General features: G+C 51.8%; 10 protein-coding genes across 10 annotated transcripts; 4 read left to right on the top strand and 6 right to left on the bottom strand.

Annotated features, from left to right (window-relative positions):
- Positions 1-5: 5 nt before the first annotated feature.
- Positions 6-5,230, bottom strand: ESP1_2 (separin protein; the record flags this gene model as incomplete). The annotated part of the gene is made up of 2 exons (XM_007810676.2): positions 6-2,004; positions 2,058-5,230. The coding sequence occupies 2 exons, from the start codon at positions 5,228-5,230 to the stop codon at positions 6-8; spliced, it is 5,172 nt and encodes a 1,723-aa protein (XP_007808867.2).
- A 376-nt stretch (positions 5,231-5,606) lies between these two features.
- J3458_008817 (uncharacterized protein) lies at positions 5,607-6,291 on the top strand (the record flags this gene model as incomplete). Its single annotated transcript, XM_007810677.2, has 2 exons — positions 5,607-6,039; positions 6,098-6,291. 2 exons carry the CDS (start codon positions 5,607-5,609, stop codon positions 6,289-6,291), a joined length of 627 nt encoding a protein of 208 aa, XP_007808868.2.
- Positions 6,292-6,342: 51 nt separating this feature from the next.
- Positions 6,343-6,714, bottom strand: J3458_008818 (uncharacterized protein; the record flags this gene model as incomplete). Its single annotated transcript, XM_007810678.2, has 1 exon — positions 6,343-6,714. The coding sequence occupies one exon, from the start codon at positions 6,712-6,714 to the stop codon at positions 6,343-6,345; it is 372 nt and encodes a 123-aa protein (XP_007808869.2).
- Positions 6,715-6,847: 133 nt separating this feature from the next.
- On the bottom strand, positions 6,848-7,525 carry J3458_008819 (uncharacterized protein; the record flags this gene model as incomplete). Its single annotated transcript, XM_066119411.1, has 1 exon — positions 6,848-7,525. The coding sequence occupies one exon, from the start codon at positions 7,523-7,525 to the stop codon at positions 6,848-6,850; it is 678 nt and encodes a 225-aa protein (XP_065975204.1).
- Positions 7,526-9,689: 2,164 nt separating this feature from the next.
- Positions 9,690-10,943, top strand: J3458_008820 (uncharacterized protein; the record flags this gene model as incomplete). The annotated part of the gene is made up of 2 exons (XM_007810679.2): positions 9,690-10,266; positions 10,327-10,943. The coding sequence occupies 2 exons, from the start codon at positions 9,690-9,692 to the stop codon at positions 10,941-10,943; spliced, it is 1,194 nt and encodes a 397-aa protein (XP_007808870.2).
- Positions 10,944-11,349: 406 nt separating this feature from the next.
- Positions 11,350-13,511, top strand: J3458_008821 (uncharacterized protein; the record flags this gene model as incomplete). The annotated part of the gene is made up of 2 exons (XM_066119412.1): positions 11,350-12,240; positions 12,303-13,511. The coding sequence occupies exons 1-2, from the start codon at positions 11,929-11,931 to the stop codon at positions 13,509-13,511; spliced, it is 1,521 nt and encodes a 506-aa protein (XP_065975205.1). The 5' UTR covers positions 11,350-11,928.
- Positions 13,512-13,547: 36 nt separating this feature from the next.
- CWC15_1 (complexed with cef1p) lies at positions 13,548-14,486 on the bottom strand (the record flags this gene model as incomplete). The annotated part of the gene is made up of 4 exons (XM_066119413.1): positions 13,548-13,601; positions 13,662-13,835; positions 13,945-14,394; positions 14,454-14,486. 4 exons carry the CDS (start codon positions 14,484-14,486, stop codon positions 13,548-13,550), a joined length of 711 nt encoding a protein of 236 aa, XP_065975206.1.
- A 460-nt stretch (positions 14,487-14,946) lies between these two features.
- On the bottom strand, positions 14,947-16,805 carry CWC15_2 (complexed with cef1p; the record flags this gene model as incomplete). The annotated part of the gene is made up of 4 exons (XM_066119414.1): positions 14,947-16,003; positions 16,068-16,274; positions 16,362-16,401; positions 16,457-16,805. 4 exons carry the CDS (start codon positions 16,803-16,805, stop codon positions 14,947-14,949), a joined length of 1,653 nt encoding a protein of 550 aa, XP_065975207.1.
- A 1,274-nt stretch (positions 16,806-18,079) lies between these two features.
- Positions 18,080-20,644, top strand: J3458_008824 (uncharacterized protein). Its single transcript, XM_066119415.1, has 3 exons — positions 18,080-19,530; positions 19,584-19,807; positions 19,874-20,644. Exons 1-3 carry the CDS (start codon positions 19,107-19,109, stop codon positions 20,390-20,392), a joined length of 1,167 nt encoding a protein of 388 aa, XP_065975208.1. The 5' UTR covers positions 18,080-19,106; the 3' UTR covers positions 20,393-20,644.
- Positions 20,644-22,213, bottom strand: J3458_008825 (uncharacterized protein). Its single transcript, XM_066119416.1, has 5 exons — positions 21,842-22,213; positions 21,158-21,751; positions 21,006-21,077; positions 20,852-20,945; positions 20,644-20,788 (listed from the first exon to the last, which is right to left on the bottom strand). Exons 1-5 carry the CDS (start codon positions 21,917-21,919, stop codon positions 20,682-20,684), a joined length of 945 nt encoding a protein of 314 aa, XP_065975209.1. The 5' UTR covers positions 21,920-22,213; the 3' UTR covers positions 20,644-20,681.
- Between the last annotated feature and the right edge of the window lie 264 nt (positions 22,214-22,477).

Genomic DNA, 22,477 nt, shown 5'->3' on the forward strand with positions numbered 1-22,477 from the left:
TTCCATCAAGGATTTGCTGGAATTTTTTCTGGAAGCGTGCCAATAAATCTCTTCTTCTCTGGTGCTGAGAGAAGATTCCCTTTGAATCCCCCCAACCAGGTCGATTCAACAGTCGTCAAGAGGTCCTTCAGTCTGGTATCCAACGCTTCGCGTTCAGCCCACCAAGCACTTCGCTCGCCCTTTGCTGAAAAGTCACGCGCAGAATGACTGGTCTCGTTGGCAAGTTTGATGATATCGAGAAGTTCCTCACGTCCGTGTTCAAAATTAAACACCTCAGCGTCAGCATCGCGAGAGTTGGCTCTCTCCAGCGGTAAGCGTAAAATGAACGGACTATGTCCAGCCTGTAACTTGGTAATAGACAGATCACGGCAACTGTCGCTCAACGAGAGAGAAATGACGTTCCAGTTGTCGGGCAACAAGTCTACATAACTCTTTTGAAACGCAGCCATATCCGGAGTGAGACACATGATAGTTTTGCGAAGCGAGGTTGGCGGGTCGTCGGGAACACAAGGCAAACTGGCCCCTAGGGGTCGCAACGTAGTCGACAGGGTAATTTTCTCTCGTGTCCACGTAATGTTGCGGCCTAAGTCCACTGCTACCGTGGCGAGACCAGATGAAAGGACGGGCTTCGTCTTGGAAGCAGACGTAGCAGACAGTAGGATAATGGTGCTTTGTAACAAAGTTGAAAGTCGGTGCACCATACCACTATCAGATGTCGACAAGGTAGATGCATGTGCTTCAATCAATATGTCTTGAGCCCGTCGGAGCGCGTCTGCAAACGCCGGCCCAGATTTGTCTTTGGCTGTCTTCCTGTCACCGGCTGCAGCGCGTCCACGTCGGGGAGGCGACGCAACGAAGTTGTTCTTGTCCATGGAGGCCCTCCCTGCGCTGTTAGCTATAGCGGGAAACGAAATTGTAGAATCTTGCATTACAGAAAAGACCGGGTCTGAAATCATCTGTTCCATGCTATGGCCGATGAGGGACGTTGCGGTGACAATCTGCTCCAAGGACAGAGTTCCAAATAGCTTCGGCAACTCCTTTGCCTGGTCCAAAGTGGACAAGGCTGAAGACCAATCTTTCTTTTGTATGTATCCAATTGCCCTGGAAAGAAGAACTGCGGCAAGTAATGATGATTGGTAAATATCTTTGGGGAGTTGAGCTACCGCCTCGGCTGTGATCGCCTGGGTCTTCGTTGTTGCAGGTCGCCTAGTAGGTCGCGTAACAGATGCGGGCTTGGCTTTGGCGGTTCGTGCAGTCCGTGAGGATTTCGCAGCCGTTGTCTTTGCCTTTTCCATAGGCGCCGTCGACTTTTCATTACAGACAGAATTACCGGGATTATTATCCATCAATCGCAGCGTCTCTTCCGCGATTGTTAGATATTCGTTAGCTTTGTCTTCATTCCCTATTTCGGAATATAACTCGCCAAGCTTTCGAGCAAAGTGCACACGCGAGGAGCAGATATTGCTGGGAATATGATGCTCTGCGTCTGCCAAAGTGTCAGTAGCTTTTGTTATGTTTCCTGCCTTAAGATATATAGACCCGATCCACGCGGTGACTTGCGCACAGTAGAGAGGGGATTGTGTGCTCCGCGCTATTTTCCATGCAGATTCGGCATAGTAAATGGTCTCTTGAAACATTCCAATATGCGCATACACAGATGATATATGTAGGAGGCAGCGGAGCAACGGTACTGCGAGCCCCCAAAACCGAGGGCCAGTCCTTTTGACCTGAGATGCCTTAAGGTCAAGACCAGTTAAGCTGGTTTCGGACATATTTGAGTCGGGTGCTGACGATGCTGCTTCGAGCTTAGCCCAATCGTGAGACAACGTACGAACACCAGTTCGGATCGACGATAGAGCGTCTTCGATATTGCCGGTTTGTAGTGAAATTGTGGACTGAATGAGGGCTAACAAAGAAATCATCAAATTGGCTTGGTCCTTGGACTGTGCCCATGATGAGTACGATTGGCAACAAATGTCATTTGCTTTGTTGACACAAATCAATCTACACTCTTTTAGCGGTGATACCGCGAGAAATGAAGGGGATGTTTTACTCACGCTTCATCCAAACTTCCGACACCAGCGTAGTACTCAGCTTGTGATAAGTAAAAGTCGGCGACAACCCGTTGCGATACCCCTTCATTATGTTCAAGAAGCTCTTTAGAGACTTCGAGTGCACCGGATGCCTGAGAAAACTTGCCAATGCCGACATATTGAGTAGCAAGATGGCTGTTGTGGAGAATCAAACCATCATCGAATGATCCAGAGTATTCAGCTACAGCTTTGGCCATTGCAATGGAAAGTTCCGAAATGGAAATTTGAAGTTCTGTTTCTCCCCGTAGATCAGCCAAATGATTGAGCGTCTGCAAAAAGTCAATCAATGTCTGAGGGTTGTCGATCTTGGTGTATAAATCATCCTTGGATTGATATGAACCAAGAATCGCCTTCCAGCAAGTGATGTTGTCCTTGACCACTGCAGTAGGGAACTCATTATCACTATCGGCTAGGGCGGCCAAGGAAGAGTGATATGCTTGCAGGTGCGGAATAAACTGTGTGAGAGAGCCATCTTCTCCTTTGTCTTTCTTCTGGAGCTGTTGAGAAACTTGATCAAGGTTCGATATAATTTCTGCCAACTCCTCATCTTCTCCAATATTTTGATACAGCAAGTGAAGTAACACTCGGAATCGCCGGATGGGATATTTATCCAAAGAGTAGATTCGAAGTAGCGCTGCCGGACTAGCATCATGAAGGCGGAGGGGTAGCCCATGACCTGCTGATTCAGTGCTTAAATGCATAAGATGCTCAAGTACAGCCGCTCGTTCAGCCTCGGGAAGAAAGAAGGTCCAGTCGTTCCAAGATTTATCCAGCTTAGCTATTGAGCGCAAAGTACGCGATAGGGAGGAGGCTTTATCCGTGGTGGCCCAGGCAAGAGTAGGTGGTAACGATGCTAGAGCAAGAGCAACATCAGAGAGAACGCCATCCTCAGCCATATTAGTGCAGATCGATCTAAGAGTTCCAACGGCATCCTCACTTCGGCCAGAACCCTTGCATAGGTCGGCAAACAGCTCCAGCTTCATTGACAACTGCGCCTTATCTTTTAGGGCGGAAGATCGCTCTTTGACTGCGTCTATGGATCTGCTTAGAGACTGTAACAGCTGTTTGTTGAGGTCCTTGGTTCGGTGCTTCATCTTTCGCAGCTCCACGAACTTGGAAAAATAGAGAGTGGAAATCTTGACATGGTAGCCCCCAAGTTGCTCAACTCTAGCAGGGGAAAGCAGTGCATCGCAAAGAGAGTCGAGTAGCCCCGAACAATGCTGAAGGACGTCGTCAATTTGATGCCATTCGAGAGCACCAGATTGAATCCCACACTTGACTACCATTAAGGTTGCGTCTAGTGTCTGGTTTATTGATTGCATGACGGCTTGTTTTCGTTGGTCAAACTGCAAGATTTGCTTCGCAGGAGCATCCTTTCCAGGAGCAGTGCCTAGCCATCGTCGCAAGAATCGTGGGTATCGAAGAACAAAGTTCTTCAATAGGGTGCTTGTCGTCTGAGGTATCGGATCAGAGACTGCCTTGGGATCCAACTCTTTCATCAACAGCCCCACAACGGATCGCCTCGTAGCTGAGAGGCTTTCTAGCAGTTCATTGAGCTCTGTGAGAGTGCCGCTAAGACTACCCTCAAGACTGTCGATAACTTCTTGAATAGCCTTCTCAATGTCATCACCCAACCTTGGCTTTTTCAGGGAAATAGCAAGAATGCGTGCGGACACAGAGCACAACGCCACAGCAGAGTCCGATTCGGAGTTCAAGGTGGCCTTGAGGCTTTCAAACCAACAGCACGCACCATCGTATTGTCGCGCTGCATGAGCTGTAGATCCCAAAACTTGATAGATAGATGATAATGGTGACCTAGGAGATATTGACGGATCCAGCTTGTGAGAGCGAATGAGCTGCATCAGTTCTTCATAGGCCGCCGCTAGGGACCGATAGAGAAGTTTGTCGTCGGGTACATGGCGTCTCGCAAAAGCTCGCATACAGCGGCTAAACGGGGCTAAAATTTCATCGTCAACGCTGCCTTGATGTCCAGCCAACTTCCACCACCTCAATTGTGTTCTAAATGCGAAAGCTTGAAGCTCAAAGGTGCTCTGTGGGCTGGGACTTAACCGGGGCTCAACTGCCACCTCATCCTCCTGATTCGACACGCTTGGTAGCATTGAGAGTAGGGCTTGTGAAAATGAAGCCATTTGACGAGCAGCTTTTTGAGTTTGCTTGTCTCCGGTATCCGCGTGCTTTAACAGCAGATTGACAGGGGACGATGCATTCTTTTCCAGTAGCATAGGTAGTACTGCCTCGATATGAGCAGGTTTTTTCGTAGCACCAATAAGTTTGACAAGCTGAATTTGGAAAGAAGTAATAATTGGAAGCGTTTGGAGTGAAATTTTTGTCCGAAATTCAAGTAGTTCGGCGATTCCTGTGGCACCCGACTTGATCTCGGCAGATGTTGATGTAGCGACTTTCGAGCTGTCGGTACCGGTAGCAGGGTCCAGTCGAGATTTTAATATTCTCAATTCCTTCAACGCTTGATCGTGCATATTCAAAGCTAGGAGCTTGCCTATAAATGCAGACATGCCATTTTCCACCTGGAAGTCGTATTGAGCCTCTTGTGTTGAAGGTTTTAGTGATCGAAGGGAAGCAAAGGCTACTCGTGCGCACTCGACAACTGCCAAACATCCTGTAGAGTGAGCAGAGAGACCAGCCCTGGCCTTGGTGACAGAGACATTTGGTGAGGTTGCCACACGATTCAAGGTCCTCGGCTGCATTGGCGACAATGGTGCCGATAGTGAGCGCCGTAGGGTTCGTTTCGAAGCTGTCTGAGGAACATTCTCAACCTGTTTGCAAGGCGTTGATGGAGGCGCAGGTCTCGCAGCTTCCGTGAGTGCCTTTAACGCTGCATTGATGATATGTGTTGCTAGAATGGTCCGGTCTCTCGAGTTCAATCGTTCACTACGTGACTGCGCAGCCGAAGGTTTCCTCGACGCGGTGCTGGCTTTTGATGATTTCGCCGTTGTAGTTGATTTGGCTGCTCTGGATGCCGATTTTGTTACCTGCGCAGATGACTCCGTTTCGAGAAGGAGCAATTCTTTGAGTGTCACAACAGTCGCTGGTGTGCACGCCGTGGTCGATGATACTGCTGCCTTCACGGCGTCGGCTGATGCTTGTAATGAGGCCATGTAGGGTATTATGTGCGTAGCCCTCTAATCATATCGTCGCAATAAAACTCCACTGGGTTAACGGACAAAAAAAATGCAAATATCGCCCAAAAAAACCAAAAATGACGAGACGCAATGCCTGGTATAATGTCGAAATCTGAATGTATCCGACGGTTTATGTCTACTGTTGGTGCTGCTAAACCATGCTCAGTGTGGGTGGGGCTAAACGTCGGGAGTTGTCTGGGGCAACGCTGAAAGAGAGATTCTCTGGCGGTGCACTTGGCCCACAGTCAGCCAACATGAACCGGCCTGGAGAATCCACATGTGAGACTCCAGATTTTGGTTTGCATTACACTTCTTCAACCTCGCTCGGCGCCTAGGCAAGGAGCCTTCCGAAATGTCGATTCAGCGAGTACCACTGCAATTAATTGGCCGGAGCCGGTTAGGACTAGCATCCAGGATACCAGCACAGAGAAACTTTGCCATTCGGTGGTCCAGCACAGGTCCTGCGACCATTGTCGACACTGGATTCTGGACTTCTTTGATACCCAAACCTCTGCGAAGAGAAAATCGCCAGGATATCAAAGGGAAGAAGTCAAAAGAATGGAATCCGGCAACCTTCTTTATTGTCATGTTCCTTTTCATTGGCTCCATGTCGATTCAGATGATCGCGCTCCGCAACCAGTGTGAACGATACAATCGACAATCAACCGTTAGAATAGGGCAGCTGAAAGAGGCCTTGAGAAAACTCCAGAATGGTGAAGAAGTCAATGTGGAAAAGCTTTTGGGGAGCGCCGATGAATCACAAAAAGACGCGGATTGGGAAGAGAGTGAGTTCTGCCGCTTCGCCAACGGCTCCAGGACGCTGAATGCTGACTTAGTGACCAGTGCTAAAAGCCATTGAGCGAGACGAGGAGTCACAGAAAGCTCAAGTATTAGAAAATGTGAAGCAGACGGAATCTCCCGCAATGGCTGTCATGTCGGCGGCACCAATGTCAGATACCAAAGCAGACGACGAACCGGTAAATGCCGATATGCAACCGTCGAAGCCAAAATCTGCGAATCTCGGCAATTTCTTCTAACAGTCTATATTCCTGGATAATTTATATCACAAATAATGTAACACTATCCTATCAAGACAACATATCCTTGAAGACTGTCGAGTTCTCCAGGCGGATTTCCGTGGCTGGGTGGTGATGGGATCCCGCTCCGGTTTGTCGCAATCGAGAAACCAGACTAGGAAGGAGTTGGTCCGTTAACAACTCGACTCTCACTCCCTGTTCACCCCCTTGTCGTGGATCCAGATCCGTGAAGAAGTGGTCTTCTCCTCTTACGCCGCCCATGTTTACAATGGCGATAGGCATTCCTCGATCTTTGGCTCGTTTGGCCAGCCGCCATGCCGAGTACGTTGCGAGAGACGTCCCTAGAACTAGTAGTCTGCCAGCGCCATCGATGGCATCCTCGGAAGCAGCTTTGACGTGACGGGCAATACTCTCTCCAAACATGACAACTGCCGGCTTGAGAATACCAGCAGTACTTGGTGCCACCCAAGCTCCATCTGGATCGACTCGGACAAGTTGTTTTTGGCCGTTAGCATCTTCTGGTGGATCAGCCAAACATTTCGGACATGGTGGATATCTAAAGGTTGTATATGGTGCTTCTGGGAGGTCGACGTCGCCGTCGGGGTTGGCTTTTCAAGCCCTTAAATCTCCGCTCCTCTGTACTTTCTGTATCCAAAGAACCAGAGGCAATGGCCTCTTCTAGAAGAACAGCCCATTTCGGATTCAGACGAGCCAGCTGTCCCTGGAACTCATCTCGAGAGAACTCAGTCTTGCAGCTCGTGCAGACGGTAGATCTCAGGTAGCCGTGTAGCTCTAGGGAAGGTATTTGCGGATGGGCTTTAGGATGGAATGAATCAACATTCTGTGTAATAACGCTCTGAATCAACCCCAAGTTTCCCAGATCTCTGATTGCATAATGACCCGCGTTTGGCGTCGCCTTGTGCAGCGTTGACCAGCCAAGAAAGCTGCGTGCCCAGTATCTCTTGCGTGCCTCGTGACTGCTAACGAATTCGTAATAATAAATAGGGCGATAGGTCTTGTTCACTCGATAGGTGCCTTTGACACCGCGGTAGTCTGCAAGACCAGAAGCAACTGATAGGCCAGCTCCCGTGAGAACAACCGTAGAGTCTGGGAGGCTGTTGGGAGGCGGCGCCTGGAAGAAGTTGACCAGGGCAGCAAGACCACCTTGAATGGTTGTAGCAGAGGCCGGCAGGATGGTAGGCGATGCTAGAATGTCCGTGTAGGGAATACGCATAAGAGGTTTCGGCATTAGAAATGTCAGGGATGCCAGTGGCTGCTACAGCCACGGCATGTGATGTGATGGATATCCGTCTTGACGTGCTGGCCTGTATCGAGGTGGTTTAAGGCTGCAGCAGGTACGGAGTGCCGTCAACTGTTTGCGGCATCAATTGGTTCCGCCGAAGACAACCGGAAAGCGGAATTGATCCTTGACCCAAATCTTGACCCAAGGCTGAATATTAGTAAGTACAGTGTAGACGCAGCTCGGAATAGGGCAGCGCCGAGATGTCGGGGCATGAGATGGCGAGATCAGGCCACCAGATGGAACCCTGACGAGTGTTGGGCCATGGGAGTTTTCAGACAACTGCTTGAGCGTGGTTGGCAGACGAAGATAGAGTGCCCCCACAGAAGTCGGGGCTGTGAGTTAAAAGGCGGGAAGGAGCACTGAGTGCTTTGGCCCAGGGTTCGGTGGTTTGGTTCTGGAAGCAGTTGAGCTCGAGATCAATTGAAGTCTGGTGATTTGTACCTGGTACGTCCAGGCTGAGAGATCACTGGTTCAGGAGCTCGGAGCTCGGACAATGCTTATGCAATTCTTGGAGAGGTTGGCACCCCCGCATGCCCGCCACGGCTTGCATGTCAGGAACCATTACGTCATCATCGATTGCAGACTAAAACAAAAAAAGAAAGCATAGAACATGGGCCATGGGCCGCATTGACCTGATTTCAAGTATTGCATATATACATGTATTTATATCGCCTATAAAAGGTTACTTGTATGGGAAGCATTAATAAATTCCTTACGCAAGCTCTGCAAGGCCTCTCAACCGCGGTAAGTGGCGGCGAGTTGCACCCACGCGTTCGGTCAACAGCCTGGCGGAGACCGAGACTGGTCCGCTATACAGAGCCCGGATCGCTGAAGGGTCCCCGCAAAAAGGGGCACTAATCCCCAGCACCCCACTGTACTATCCGCCAGCTGGCCACTGTAAGGGCAGGAACAGTGATCTGAATCAGTACACATGTGCAGCTCGGCTGAGGCCTGGTACTTGCAACTAGGATATTCGGCAGTCCGTGAGAAGTACAAAGAAGAATTCAATCAATCAAAAATCAAAGGCCCAAGGCCCAAGTTGCTCGTTCCAAATGACCGACTCGGAGCTTCTCTCAAGTGCCAGGTACAGAGTACTTTGTAGCTTCACCAGGCATCACTTGAACGGATGGCCCCATCGAATTCGTCTTTTCCCGACCCGATCCGCCGTTCTCGCTCGTCACCACCTCACTCCAACCAACTCTTCTTCCCTTTGTAACAAACATGCTACGTTTCCCTTCCCATGCCAATCGACGGTTCGATGCCATAGGAAAAATCACGACAGACACTCGACGGCTTGGCCTCCAGCTCATTTGCTCACCTGCAGACAAAGGTCGACGACGCGCGCGGAACGGTCAGGCCACGCCAGAAAAACGAGTGCCTGCGACCACCGAAGTCACTGTTGCACCGAGTTGTCGACCGGTCCATGTCTCCCCAGGCCGGGCGCTCCACCGGCCTGGCCGTGTGCACGCATGCACAAGCACGAGCACGAGCACAAGCACAAGCACAAGTGCGCTCAAGATGGTCATCGAGGCCAGCGAGGTCACCGCGCTATGTGCATAATAATAATACCGGAGCGCCGGCCTCCACGACTCCGCTCGCGTCTGAAGCGACGCCAAAGGGTGTAGCCACTAGGATCACCGGCATTACTAGCGCTGGCACCCGCAAAAGAAACTTCCACCCCAATGGCCCTCTCCGTCGTCGCTTTCTTACTTGCGGTTACGCAGCAGCCCACAGCCAGGGCAACGGCCTCCTGAGATCACAAAGGACACATCGACAACCAGCCCATTCGCAGATGACGCAGCCTCACACACGATTGTTGCACTCTCGTACATCGTTACGGGCACAGGATCGCTGCATCGTTCGAAATTTATCACCACTGGGCTCGGCTGCTGCTACCTCGATCCCTACGTTGACATCGCGCTTTTCTACATCCTCCGGCCTGTCCACCGCGGCCGTTTACACCACCTCAAACTCTCTCCACCGCCTTGCGTGCTCGTCCTCGACGGTCGATCCAACATCTGCCATCGCAGGCGCCCGTTGCGTCCTCCTTCACCTCTCGCCTATTCGCGGACAAATCCGCACGCTGCCCTCAGTTATGGGTTCGGCATTGAAGCAGACTCGCGACCATGGCGACCATGGTCACGGCCATGGCCATGGTGCTCATGGACATCATCACCACCACGATAGCACATACCTGACATCCGCCAATAAAAACGACCCTGGTGTAAGAATCACGCGAATAGGTCTACTGTCCAACTTGGGCATGGCAATTGCCAAGTTCATCGGTGGATGGGCGTTCAATTCCAAGTCAATGACGGCAGATGCCTGGCACAGCATTGCTGACCTCGCCTCTGATATTCTCACCTTGGCCACTGTTTCTTGGAGCTTAAAACCGCCGAGTGATCGATTCCCCATGGGATTCGGCAAGGTGGAAAGCCTCGGTTCTCTTGGCGTGTCGGGCATGCTGCTGGTGGGCGGTTTCTACATGGGGTGGGAGAGCGCAATCAGTCTGTACGGCCATTTCAATCCTGAAGGCGCGCACAACCTTTTTGAGCACGTTGGCCACGCCCACGGCCACTCTCACAACCCTGCTGATCTAGGAATCCCAAACATTCATGCTGTTTGGCTGGCCGCGGGCACCATCCTGATCAAAGAATGGCTCTATCAAGCGAGTATGTCACCCTCCCTTTCCGTGTAGCATTGAACGCGCAAGCAGCTAACGTAACGTGCAGCAATGAAAGTTGCGCGGGAACGCAAGTCATCTGTCCTTGCCTCCAACGCCATCCACCATCGTGTCGACAGTCTGACCGGCATTGTCACTCTTGCCGCTATTCTTGGTGCCAATGTTGTTGAGAACGCCGCCTGGCTGGATCCGGTGGGCGGTCTCCTCATTTCCATCATGGTGGTCAAGGCCGGATACGACAACACAAAGGAGGCCTTGTACGAGCTGGCAGACCGCAGCCTCGATGACGACGTGAGGAACTCTATCCGAAAACAAGCACATCGGGCATTGTCCAACGTGAGCGAGGGCCATGAAGCAGAGCTCCGTGAAATTAGTGGCACCAAATCGGGACAGAATTACCTGGTTGACATGGAATTGGCCGTGCCTGGTGCATGGACGGTGGACGATGTCAAGGACCTGGAGGATGCGGTGCGCATGCAGGTCGGCGGCAAAGTGCGTGGTGTGAAGCGGCTTCGTGTGCGGTTTGTCTCCCGGGATAAGCCTGTAAACGAGAGGTTTGATGAATTCATTTCAGGGCCAGAAGCATTGCAGAAGCCGGAGCTGTTGGAGGAAGAGGAGGCTGGGAATGGCGCTGTCGTTGATAAAGATGGCAAGCATAGACATTAGACTATACCACCTATGTACTCGACGATGAAAATGCCGTACAGAGAGCGAGATGCTGGTAGAGGATAACCTGAACTGATGTATACGATTTCTTGCCAATTGTTGGACATGTATCAGCGTCGACTGTAGATAATTTACTGAATGGTGTTCCTGACTAGCAACAGAAAACGTTGGGAATTTGCTTATGATTCGGTATATATGAATGCAATACCTGTCCCATTATTGTAATAACACAGTCAAATGCAATACCCGATCTGCTTTCTTGTCATATTTAGCTACCCTTCTCTCGGTCGGCTCTGACCCGTACCAATCAATTTGGCCTAAACACCCCAGCTCAACTACCAGCTGTATTGATTGCTACGAGACCTCGGAAAGTATATAGTGAGATATATGTCAGACGGCGGAAATGCTCAGAAGGCCGGGGCACGGCAACCATGAGCTGAAAAATAACGGTCCTCGTTTCCCTCAATTCCAGTCCAGGTATTCCAAGACGGTGGCTGATGAGGAAGCTCCAAATACAGAGTACACATCTGGCTTCTGGCCGAGGTCGTGGACCCGCAAAATCTCCAGACGTCAGGATTAGAGCTGTCTTGCGTCAATCCTGTGATGTAATTATCTCAAATACCAGAACACTCACGCTTCGAACTACTCACACAGCTGTACCACCCTCACTCGATTGTTCTTTTCACACTAACTCTTCTTCTTATTCTGGTCAAAATTTGTGCATCATGAGTCACCAAGGGCCTCTATACCTGGGGTTCGACCTGTCCACCCAACAACTTAAGGGTAAGCTGATGGTCACCTCAGGCCATTCTCATAATCAATCGTCACACAACTAAAGTCTACTCTTCCAGCAATCGTCGTAGACTCGGATCTCAAAACAATCGCTCAGTCCAAGGTCGATTTCGACGCCGACTTTTCCAAATATGGCATCCAGAAGGGCGTTCATGTGCGTCCTTCCACGGGCGAAGTGTACGCTCCCGTCGCCATGTGGATGGAGTCGCTGGACCTCGTGCTCCATCGTCTATCAAAGGAGATGCCTGTGCCCATGTCGCGGATCCGAGGCGTGAGCGGCTCGGGGCAACAGCACGGCAGTGTGTATTGGAACTACCAGGCTCATGACGCCTTGAAGGGTTTGGACGCGAGCAAGGAGCTGGTGGACCAGCTCTCGGGGGCGTTGGCCCATGAGTGGTCCCCGAATTGGCAGGATCAGAGTACGCAAAGCGAGTGTGATGCCTTTGACGTCGAGTTGGGGGATAGGGAGAAGTTGGCCGGGGTTACGGGCAGCGGTGCCCATCATGTAAGTTCTCCCGACTTGCGCGTCTGTTCCCAAATTGCAAAAAGCAGCCTGACGATATCCAGAGATTCACAGGCACCCAAATCATGAGGATGCGGCGCGTGCGCCCAGAAGTCTACGCCCAAACGTCACGCATATCCCTCGTGTCATCGTGGCTCGCCTCCATCCTGCTGGGGTCCATTGCGCCCCTCGATATCAGCGACGTGTGCGGCATGAATCTATGGGACATTCCCAACCAGCAGTACAGCCCGGAGCTGCTCGCCCTCGCGGCGGGCAAAGACGGCGCTGACGACCTGCGCAAGAAGCTAGGCGAGCCGCAAATGGACGGCGGAACCCCCTTTGGCAACATCTCACCGTACTTTGTGGAAAGGTACGCTTTCCATCCAGAATGCCAGATTGTGCCCTTCACGGGCGACAATCCCGCCACCATATTGGCGCTGCCGTTGCGCCCCCTCGACGCCATTGTCTCGCTGGGGACCTCGACGACCTTCTTGATGAACACGCCCAAGTACAAGCCCGACGGCGCGTACCACTTCTTCAACCACCCGACTACCAAGGGCCACTACATGTTCATGCTGTGCTACAAAAACGGTGGACTGGCGCGTGAAAAGGTCCGCGACGCACTGCCCAAGCCCGCAGACGGCCAGACCGGCTGGGAGGCCTTTAACAAGGCCGTGCTGGATACGCCGCCGCTGGCCATGGCCAAGGAAGGAGACCAAGCCAAACTTGGGCTGTACTTTTATCTGCGAGAGACGGTGCCGAATATCCGCGCGGGAACGTGGCGGTTTACGTGTGATTCTGACGGCGGTAATTTACAAGAGAGCCGGGAAGAGTGGTCCAAAGAGGTCGATGCCCGTGTCATTGTGGAATCGCAGGCTCTGTCCATGCGGCTACGATCTCAGAAACTGGTCCACAGCCCGCGAGACGGACTCCCCGCGCAGCCGCGCCGGATCTACCTCGTTGGCGGAGGATCGCTCAACCCTGCCATTGCCAGCGTCATAGGCGACGTGCTCGGGGGCGCAGACGGCGTGTACAAGCTCGACGTGGGCGGCAGTGCGTGTGCGCTGGGGGGAGCATACAAGGCGCTTTGGGCCATGGAGCGCAAACACGGCGAGACATTCGACCAAGTCATCGGGAAGCGGTGGAAGGAGGAAGGCTCCATTGAAAAGGTCGATGCAGGATTCAAAGACGGCACATATCAGACGTACGGCAGCGTGTTGGGGTCGTTTGAGGAAATGGAGAAGAGGCTCCTCGCGGAGGAGCAGAAGCAGTAACCATGTTACAGGGGGGGGATATCTATAGCACACTGTCTATCGGACGTATTTACTCATGAAGCGCCTGTGGAAATCAGACCGCAGCATATCCTGCACGGAATATTAGTAACCGGTATTGCTGAGGGTGTAGGAATCGAAGAAGACACTCACGTTGACGAATTCCTTCTTCTTATTCCTGTCCTCCGTCCCGCGCGCCTGGTTCTTAAACACAACATCATCGTCCCACCGCCTCTTCATCGTGTAGTCCTGCTTATTGAGAAGCGGGTTCCCCAGTGCAATGTTTCTTTCGCGCGCTTCCTCTTCCTCTTTTGCTCTTTCTGCTTCCTGTTCCGCAAATTAGCAGATTGCCCAAACATGAAAAAAAAAAAAAAAAAAAAAAAAAAAGGTGGTAGAAAAATCACAACAACAGCCAGGGCTGAAATATCACGCTCACCTCTCGCTTCTTCTTCTCCTCCCTCTCCCTCCTCACGCGCTCCAGCTCCCTCTGCAGCTCTGCATCTTCGTCATCCTCACTGTCGTCGTCGTCGCTATCCTCGTCCTCCTCTTCGCTGCTATCATCGGCATCTATATCTCTTGTTTCTTCTAATATCCTCCGCCGCTTCGCCTCATAGTCCTCTTCTCCGTCGCCAGCCGGCGGCAGTGGTCTCTTTTCCGCGGCAACAGACACGTTTTCTTGGTCGTCATCTCCGTCACCGGGGACAGGGGCGCCCTTCTTCTTAGAGAAGTGGGCTGCTTCGGCGGCGAGCAGCTCGGCTGCGAGATCGCGAGAGGGTTCGTCGTCGGCGTCGCCTCCCTGGCCTGCTTTGCGGAACTTGAGTTGCGTGTGGGCGGGTTGGAGGCGCTGGTGGTAGGCTGGGCCGCGGAGGGCTTCTTTGCCGCGCGCCTTGGAGGATGGGGGTTAGTTTGATAGTTTTGCATTCAGAATCGAGGGTGTGTTCTTACCGGGTCGAATGTTGGCCTGTGTGCGGTAGTCATGGTGGCGACAGGAGAAGGAGGCTGGTTGTGGTGAAGTAAAGTTGGCGCCTCGATGTTGGATTTGGAGGTTGATTTTGGAGTGATGATGCTCTTGGCGCGGGCCAATCACTGCCTGCCTGGGCCAGGCACTTGTATCCACCCGGGAGCTGGACGGATGACTTCAATTCTGCCACTTACACATCTGGGCAGTTGTCTAAGATTAAGGAATATCCATTCGGCTTTTTTTGCAATGAGGAGTTTTTTTTTTTAAAGATGACTTGGTGTGGTATTTGATACTGCGCGCGCGTTGTCGACTATTCAGGCATTTGCCTGTATAGATACATCATGAATGGACAATCTCCATGTCCTAGGTTAAATTTGGTCTAAAATTGGGTGCAGCTACAGAGTACACATAACGGAGAAAAGGTCGGTAATATCTATCTCTCACATCTGGGCCATACCAGCTCATCCATCCACAAGCCTAATTCCTTGGCCGCTTATGACTAACAGGTACCCTTGACGGCATCGTTCCATGAGACAAAAAACTGCGAACTGAGGCCGTATCCGGCGCCACGTCTTGCATATGATACGTCTCGTCCAACAAAGCAAACGAGACAGTTGGGAGCTTGACAAACAACAGTGCGGCTGCTATCACAAGCAAATAGCCACTCATCACCACGTACGGCAAGCCCATCCAGACTCCTCCAAGCTTCATGCCCATCGAAAACATCCATGCCAGCGCTGGAGCTGCCACTAGTAGGCCCATGGTTTCTGTAATCCCAATCACTGTTTGTAGCTTCGACGTGTTTTGCGCACTGGTATGATACGCAGCCAGAGATCGACACAGTGACGGAAGTCCTGCGCCGAGGGTCTTGACAATCAGCCCGCTTATAACAATGGGCATGTTTGTTCCCGCAAGAAGCAAGAACCCAGCTGCCAGAGCGAACGCAGATGCCTGGGCTAGTATTTGGTCCTTCTCACCGGCTGAGAAACCCTTCACCACCACACCGGAGACGAGGAGCTTCGAGAGCCCCGGAATGACGAGCAAAACGACAAATACATTCACCATGCTTCGCAACGAGAGCAGGTAGCCTGCTGCTGCCATGGACCAATCGAACCGCTTACTCACGTATTGAATAAAGAGTGCGTTGGTGGCAATTCCCACCGGGGAGGGACACAGAAATGCGAACAAGATAAGACTTAGCGATGGCTGCCTGACCATGCCGAATGCCTCGTTGACTTGATCTTTGAACTCCCAGACGTATGAGTTGACGATGCCGTACAAAGAATCGTCCCGTGACACGCTCCAATCCTCTTCCTGCTTCCGCGCGGGCAATGTCTCGGGAATGAAGACCATGACACCAATAGCGAGAAGCAAGATGAGCAGACTGAGTGCAATGGGAGTCCACGGGGACGAGGTCTTCATGAGGGACGAGGTCTTCATGAGGGACGAGGTCTTCATGAGGGACGAGGCGGTTAGCGGGCCGAATAGACTGCCGAGGAGACTCCCGAGCGACACGGTCAAGAAGGCCGATACTCTAGTTCGTGTTCAGAGAGCAGTTAGAGGAAAAACCAACGGTTTCTGGATGGCGCTGGTCTTACCTGTCTGCTTCGCAAACAACGTCAGCCACGACAGAGTAAATGGCCGACACCAAAACGGTGCTTCCACCGCCGACGAGAGCAAAGACGGGTGAAAAGAGAATGATATATATGGAAATTCTTTGACCCAGGGCTAGAACGGCAGCTATCCATAAGCCGGATACGACGATACCACAGAGGGAGAGCCACAAGACCGGCTTGCGACCTTTTCTGAATACGCCGTTAGTGCCTGACTTGAGACCTGTGCAACTGTCTGGTCAGGACGTAGGGATGGGATCCCGGACCAAGGGGCCTTACTTGTCTGCGTACGCACCATATGGTAATGCCACAAAAAGACCTAGGAAAATCAGGTGTCCCTCCCTAACATGTACCCCTTCGCGGTGTACACTTACCAACAACAGCCTCTATCATAGGCAGCCATCCATTCAAGTAGGCCAGTTGCGACTGAATCTCGTCAGTCTTGCAAAGACTCTCGTCAATCTTGTTATGGCGCGTTTCCCCATCCGACCAGGCTAAATAGTACCTCTGACAGAGGTTGTCCTCAATCAATCTCGTAACGGGTACTTCGCCCAACGACCCAGAGAAGGACAACCCAAAGACCATCAACGACAACAGAAAGTAAATGGTTCTCGGCCGTCGTGCCTGAAAGAAGGAAGCACACCGAGGCCCTCGCTGCTGGGAGCCGCTGCCGCCGCCATCGCCGCCGCCTTCCTCGGGTAAAAGTGGTGTGGTCTCTTCCATCTTGTGTCTTCTGGCGGCAGAGAAGATAACAGCAGAGAGGTACAATAACCAACTCGAGGTACTCAGCCCTATATGAGGTACGAGAGGCCGCCATGTCGGAACATACATGCTACAAAAGGGGCAAGCCTGCTGCTTTTACTGCCCAGGATAGTGCATGTCCCTTCGAGACGTTTTAAATGCCAATCATTGCAAATGACGCGTCCCGGCATTGGATATGGGCATGTTCAGATGAAACCAAGGCCATCCACGTCATGGTGTACGTGCAACGGGTACGAGATCCATGTATGTTAGGGCCGGGCGGCATGGTCAATTGTTCTTTACAATGGGCAAAAATAAAGCTCACGCAACGTATTTTACGGACAGCAGTGAATGTGAAAAAAAGTGGCGAGAGATGTTTACTTATTCTGCTCCTTGCACAAACTGACAAGTTGCTTGATTGAAGACGGGAATAGTTACGGGTAGCAGATCCCCCTCAAACGAAGACAGTATGTAAATTGCGGCTACCACACCCAGATCGGACCAATCTGGCCACAGGTTCTAGCCAGTAGGAATGCTCGGGTACCTGAGGCTTCGAAACGCCATATCCCGGGAGACGGTGATGTTACTCAAATGAAACAATATTACTACTGGCGGTGGCCCCGGTGTTTGCCAAGTTCGGCTTGTGAGGTTGGACAATCGTTCATGATTGTGAAGCCTGGTCCCTAGCGGGAAGGGGGAGTGTGAGGCGTGTAATGTTATATAGATTAAATATGATGCGTCAATTGGAAAGAGTACCTTGTAGTTTTAGACGAGTCAAACTTGATGCGGCCAAGGGAGTTGGTCATCAGCATACTGCACACAATGGCCCAAAGCAACAAGGTTAGCAGAGCAATTCGCACGGGTTTTATGGGGTCAAGACTCAAGGGGAGGTAGGGGATGGATATCGGGACCTAGATGCGTTTTTCAAGAAACCTACATCTTTCATCATCGTTCTGTTGAGCTTTCAAGAGAGTCCTTTTGAATGAGGGGCCTCTAGGTTTGTATATAAGGGCATGAAGATGCGCTTAATACCAGGGTACACAGAAGCGCGCAGCACTGTGATATACCATTAGTACTATATTTCAGCACCATTGACATGTCAATTGGCAAAATATATTCTGCCATGGAGGGCAACTCTCTCTTCTTCCTTTTCCTGAAGATTTCCGTGCTCACGGCCCCTTTAAGGGGTGGCGGCAATGGTAGCTCATCCGGTTCATGCACGTATGTAGTAATCGACTATAGAACGCATGTATTTAGCAGGCACGCCTACCGCGGGTTATGCATCCGTTTTCTAGCATAATCCCCGATTGCCTACAAGTATGTACGACAATAGAAGAGGCTCAAGTGTTCCCAACGCCTACTTCCTTCTTTGACTGATCCATGTCATTTGACTCTCCGAAAATACATTAACTTACCGTGCATGCAACATCTGCAAGTCGACATGCATCAGCATCCAATTGGAGGGGGCCCTCGTGGGGGTTGCTCATGCAAGAGCTTGTTTCACGACTCAAAAGGCTCATGGCACCAACCTTTTCCGGGGCGGATTGTCTTTGGTCGCAGCCAGTGACGTGGATGCACGCGGATGTACGGAGTAGCAGGCAAACAATGGCAAAGGCGCACAAAATCTGCTGACTCACCCATGGCTGAAAGAGGCCAAGGATCGTCAGTCACCACCAGACCACACCACATCGCCAGAACATCCAGTTGTGTTCAAATTTACCCACTGTCCGGCATACAGGAGGACCCGTGGCGGAAAGCCACTCTATGTTCCCTTTTAGATGCAACTTGTGACAGCGTACCGTCCTTTCAGTCTCCTTTATGCGCCGACCAACGCCTTCTTCTTGATACTTTTGCGCTGCTCTGCCATGATTGCGACGTTGCACGCGACAATGTCTTTCGACTTACTTGGCTCATCAGGAGACCCCGTTTGTCCCCCATTTCATTTTGGATCGACTCAACTGCCTACCTAGGTAGGTAGATTGCCATCATGGTTTGGAGCACACCGGTCGAGAAGCGTCAATCTCCTTGTCCGTTGCTGTTTGTTGGGTTTCATGAGGACTTGTCATGCGCAACCTACAGCATTCCTTCCGACTGCAGATTGTGATTTTCGCTCCCCAGCTGGAACTCGTCATGGAAAGAGACGCCCATCATTTAAGGGCCGCCATGTCTCGACTCCCCAGCATCTCCATCGGCAATTTATTTCGTCTTCCATTTCATAAAGCTCCTTTGTCCTCTAAACGCCACTGCTGAGCATTGTATTACTCGAATCCGACAGTGTTTAAAATGCGTTCATGCACGTTTCCACTTGCGGCGGCAGCCACTGCCGTCTTGGCGGCGCCTAGATATGCCATGTATTTTGACCAGTATGTCCCCCCCAGCCTCGCTCTCTCTCTGAGCGTAACTGACTATCCCTCCCCTAGATGGCACAAGGCAACACTACCCCCCAAGGACGTGACGGCAGGCGTCCACTATGTCATCACTGCCTTTGCTCCTTCAGAAACATTCAACTCCGGTAGCTCGTACCAACCTTTTATGCCGTTGGACCAGGTGCGGGCTCTGTTTGATGAGGGTACAAAGGTGTGCATGGCTATTGGTGGATGGGGTGACACGTCTGGCTTCAGTATCGGCGCTGCCACCGAGGAAAAGCGCAAGACGTACGCCAAGAACGTTGCTACCGCTTTGAACAAGCTTGGCTACGACTGTGTCGGTAAGACGTGTGTGGCTGCCTCCGGAGACGAATGTTTGCTGATATTGTGATAGACATTGACTGGGAGTATCCCGGCGGCAACGGCCAAGATTACAAGCAAACTCCCAATGATAAGAAGGTTTCAGAAATAGATACGTACCCGCTCTTGCTGCAGGAGATCAAGACTGCTATCGGAGACAAGGAACTGTCTATTGCCATTCCTGGAAGGGAGGGTGACATGATTGCTTTCACGGCTGAGCAGGTTCCCAAGATTGACCGAATTGTTGATTTTATCAATGCAAGTGCGACCCGCTCCGTGGCAGGCAAACAGTTGTTGGGCAATGAATTAATACGTGGCTGCTAGGTCATGGCTTATGACATTATGAATCGTCGAGATAACGCTACCAATCACCACACCTCTGTTGTGGATTGCGCCCATACTATTGACATTTACATCAAGCGAGGCATGACTGCCAGCAAGATGAATCTTGGATTCGCTTTCTACGCCAAGTACTTTACTACCAAGGACGGTGTCAAATGCACCGAGCCCACTGGCTGCGCTACGGCGGTTCTCGAAGCTGCCGATGGCTCTGACCCTGGCCTTTCCGGAGCCGTGACGTTTGAAATCGAAAACTACAACAATGCGGCTTTTGTCAAAGCCCTGCAGAATGGCAAGGAGGACGCGGACAAGGGGGGGATGTGGTACTGGGATTCGTCTACTAAGCAGTACTGGACTTGGGATGCTCCTGATCTTGTTGCCCGGAAATTCAAGGAGATTGTGGCTGCCAAAAAGCTGGGCGGTGTCTTTGCTTGGAGTCTGGCTCAAGATAGCCACGACTGGAGCCATTTCAAAGCCATGCAAGCTGGTGTCAAGTCACTGTGAGGTATGGTACGGATGGCATGTAGCGGTTCACCGGATTCCCAAGTTGTACATAGATCGAACTAGGTGATACTTGGTCCAAAGTGCAGTGCATATGGCAGGACCATCACAGGGAGAAAGAAAAGTACCACAGGCAACAGAGACCAGTCGATCAGTTGATGGAATATTACAATGTGCTTGGCAATCAGGGTCAGGAAGATGCTGAGTTGCATAGTCGATACATTAACAGCAAGCCTAAAATAAGACAAACTACCCACCTAGTACTCGAAAAAAAAAGCAGTCTCTCATGCCCCTAGATATACGGCTTGACCTGCTCCTCTGTCCATTCCCAATACCGCTTCCCTAGCTCGGGGTCAAACAGATCCTTGCGGGCATTAACCAAGCGCCCCCAAGGCGCAACTGAAACCCGGTTAGAACGAAACGAACAAGAAGGCGAATGTGGAATTAAAACATGGAACTTACTAAACATCTCAGACTTTTCCGCAGTAACATCGGGGTGCAGACCTGCGAACAGCTCTGTATAGGCACCAAACTTGGCGGGATACGCAATAAAATTCTACAACTCTCAGTAAGCACCGCTGTCTCTCGAGAATTCGCACAACGATCAAAAACGTACTGCCCAGAAGAAATTCTGCCATCCCGGCATGGACCTCTGCAAGTCTGTCGCCAAATTACCCGGATTCAAGCTCTAGATTTAGGGAAAACAAAAAAAAAACCTGTCAGCTTTCGTCATTCTCCCCTTGCCAACGACTAGGCGCCTGCACTCACCACGCTGACGATGCCCTCGCCCTCGGACCTCCTGGCAAACTCCACGGCGTGCAACACGTTGCCGGCCTTGCTCCTCCCGTACTTGACCCAGGCGTTCTCGTCCTTTGCGTAATCCATGTTCTGGAAGTCAATGACGCCGCGGGGCGCCACGTCAATGGCGCTGGACGACACCCACACCACGCGCACCGAGTCCTTGGGCGCGGCGGCGGCGCTCTTCTTCAGCGCCGGACGCAGGAGCTTGGCGAGCAGGAAGTGGCCGATGTTGTTGGTGCCGAGCTGCAGCTCGTAGCCCTGGGCCGTCCTGGAGCCCGCGGGGGGCACCATGACGCCGGCGTTGAGCCAGAGCACGTCGAGGCGCGATTCGAGGCGCAGGAACTGCTCGGCGGACTTGGCAATGGTGCCGAGGTCGGCGAGGTCGAGGCGCAGGAAGACGAGGTCGCCTTTGGACCGGGGGTGCTGTTTCTTGAGGGAGGCCATGGCCGCCGTCGTCTTGTCCTGGGACCGCGCGGCCATGTAGACTTTTGCGTTGTGCTGGTATAGGATGGAGGCGAGTTGTTCGCCTACCCCGCCTGATGCGCCTGTGATGAGGAAGACCTGTGTGTTTATGGTTTTGCGGTTAGACAAATGGCGAGAGTTCTCGTGGTGTTTTTTTTTTTTTTTTGATTTGGGGGGGGTTGTGCCGACTTTGCCTGTCTGGTCGGGGAGGTTTGCCTCTGTTAGAGGGGGCTTGGGAGGCCAGAGACTCTTGAGTGATTGACTCATGTTGGCGGTGAGGGAGGAGTGGTAGTTGTGGTGTTTGTTTGTTTGTTGGCCACCTCGTGAATTTGGCTGGAGGCGGGAAAAGATGCTGTTGTCTATATATATGCCGTCCCCTGGTTCCGCGACGCCGGAACTTCAACTGCCGGGGCCAAGACGTTGCTTCTTCGGACTTGACCCCTATCTCCAGTCTTTATGCTCTGGCATTCCAGCACGGCTGTCAACTCAATATGCGTTCGGGGTTCGGCGACAAGACCGGCCGTCGGGTGCGGGTTAAGATGCTGTGGCGGCGGCGGGCGGAGTTGACAAGTGCGGAGTTGCCGCTGCCTGCTTGTCGGCGTTGTACATGCATATGTGCGGAGTACGGAGTGGGCTCCTGTGTGCCATGTTGAGTACATTTGACCTCCATGTTCTCGAATGCCGTCTCTGGTAAGTACCTAGGTATGTAGTATGCTATACCACAGTGTGCTATGGATATAGCGTCATGGTCAGAATATTCTTTCTGGCAAAACAACCTTCTCTTCTCCCACTACAGCTGCCATTTAATTTTCGGCTTTGCATTCT

This window comes from Metarhizium acridum, assembly GCF_019434415.1.
Source record: "Metarhizium acridum strain ARSEF 324 chromosome Unknown scaffold_141, whole genome shotgun sequence".
Lineage (NCBI taxonomy): Eukaryota > Fungi > Ascomycota > Sordariomycetes > Hypocreales > Clavicipitaceae > Metarhizium > Metarhizium acridum.

Coding starts and splice junctions, on each gene's coding strand:
- J3458_008824 (XM_066119415.1), top strand. CDS start 19,107: ATGCGTTCATGCACGTTTCCACTTGCGGCGGCAGCCACTGCCGTCTTG. Junction 19,531..19,583: donor GCTTGGCTACGACTGTGTCG/GTAAGACGTGTG, acceptor ATATTGTGATAG/ACATTGACTGGGAGTATCCC. Junction 19,808..19,873: donor GAATTGTTGATTTTATCAAT/GCAAGTGCGACC, acceptor CGTGGCTGCTAG/GTCATGGCTTATGACATTAT.
- J3458_008825 (XM_066119416.1), bottom strand. CDS start 21,919: ATGAGTCAATCACTCAAGAGTCTCTGGCCTCCCAAGCCCCCTCTAACA. Junction 21,752..21,841: donor TCCCCGACCAGACAGGCAAA/GTCGGCACAACC, acceptor ATAAACACACAG/GTCTTCCTCATCACAGGCGC. Junction 21,078..21,157: donor GCGAGGGCATCGTCAGCGTG/GTGAGTGCAGGC, acceptor CCCTAAATCTAG/AGCTTGAATCCGGGTAATTT.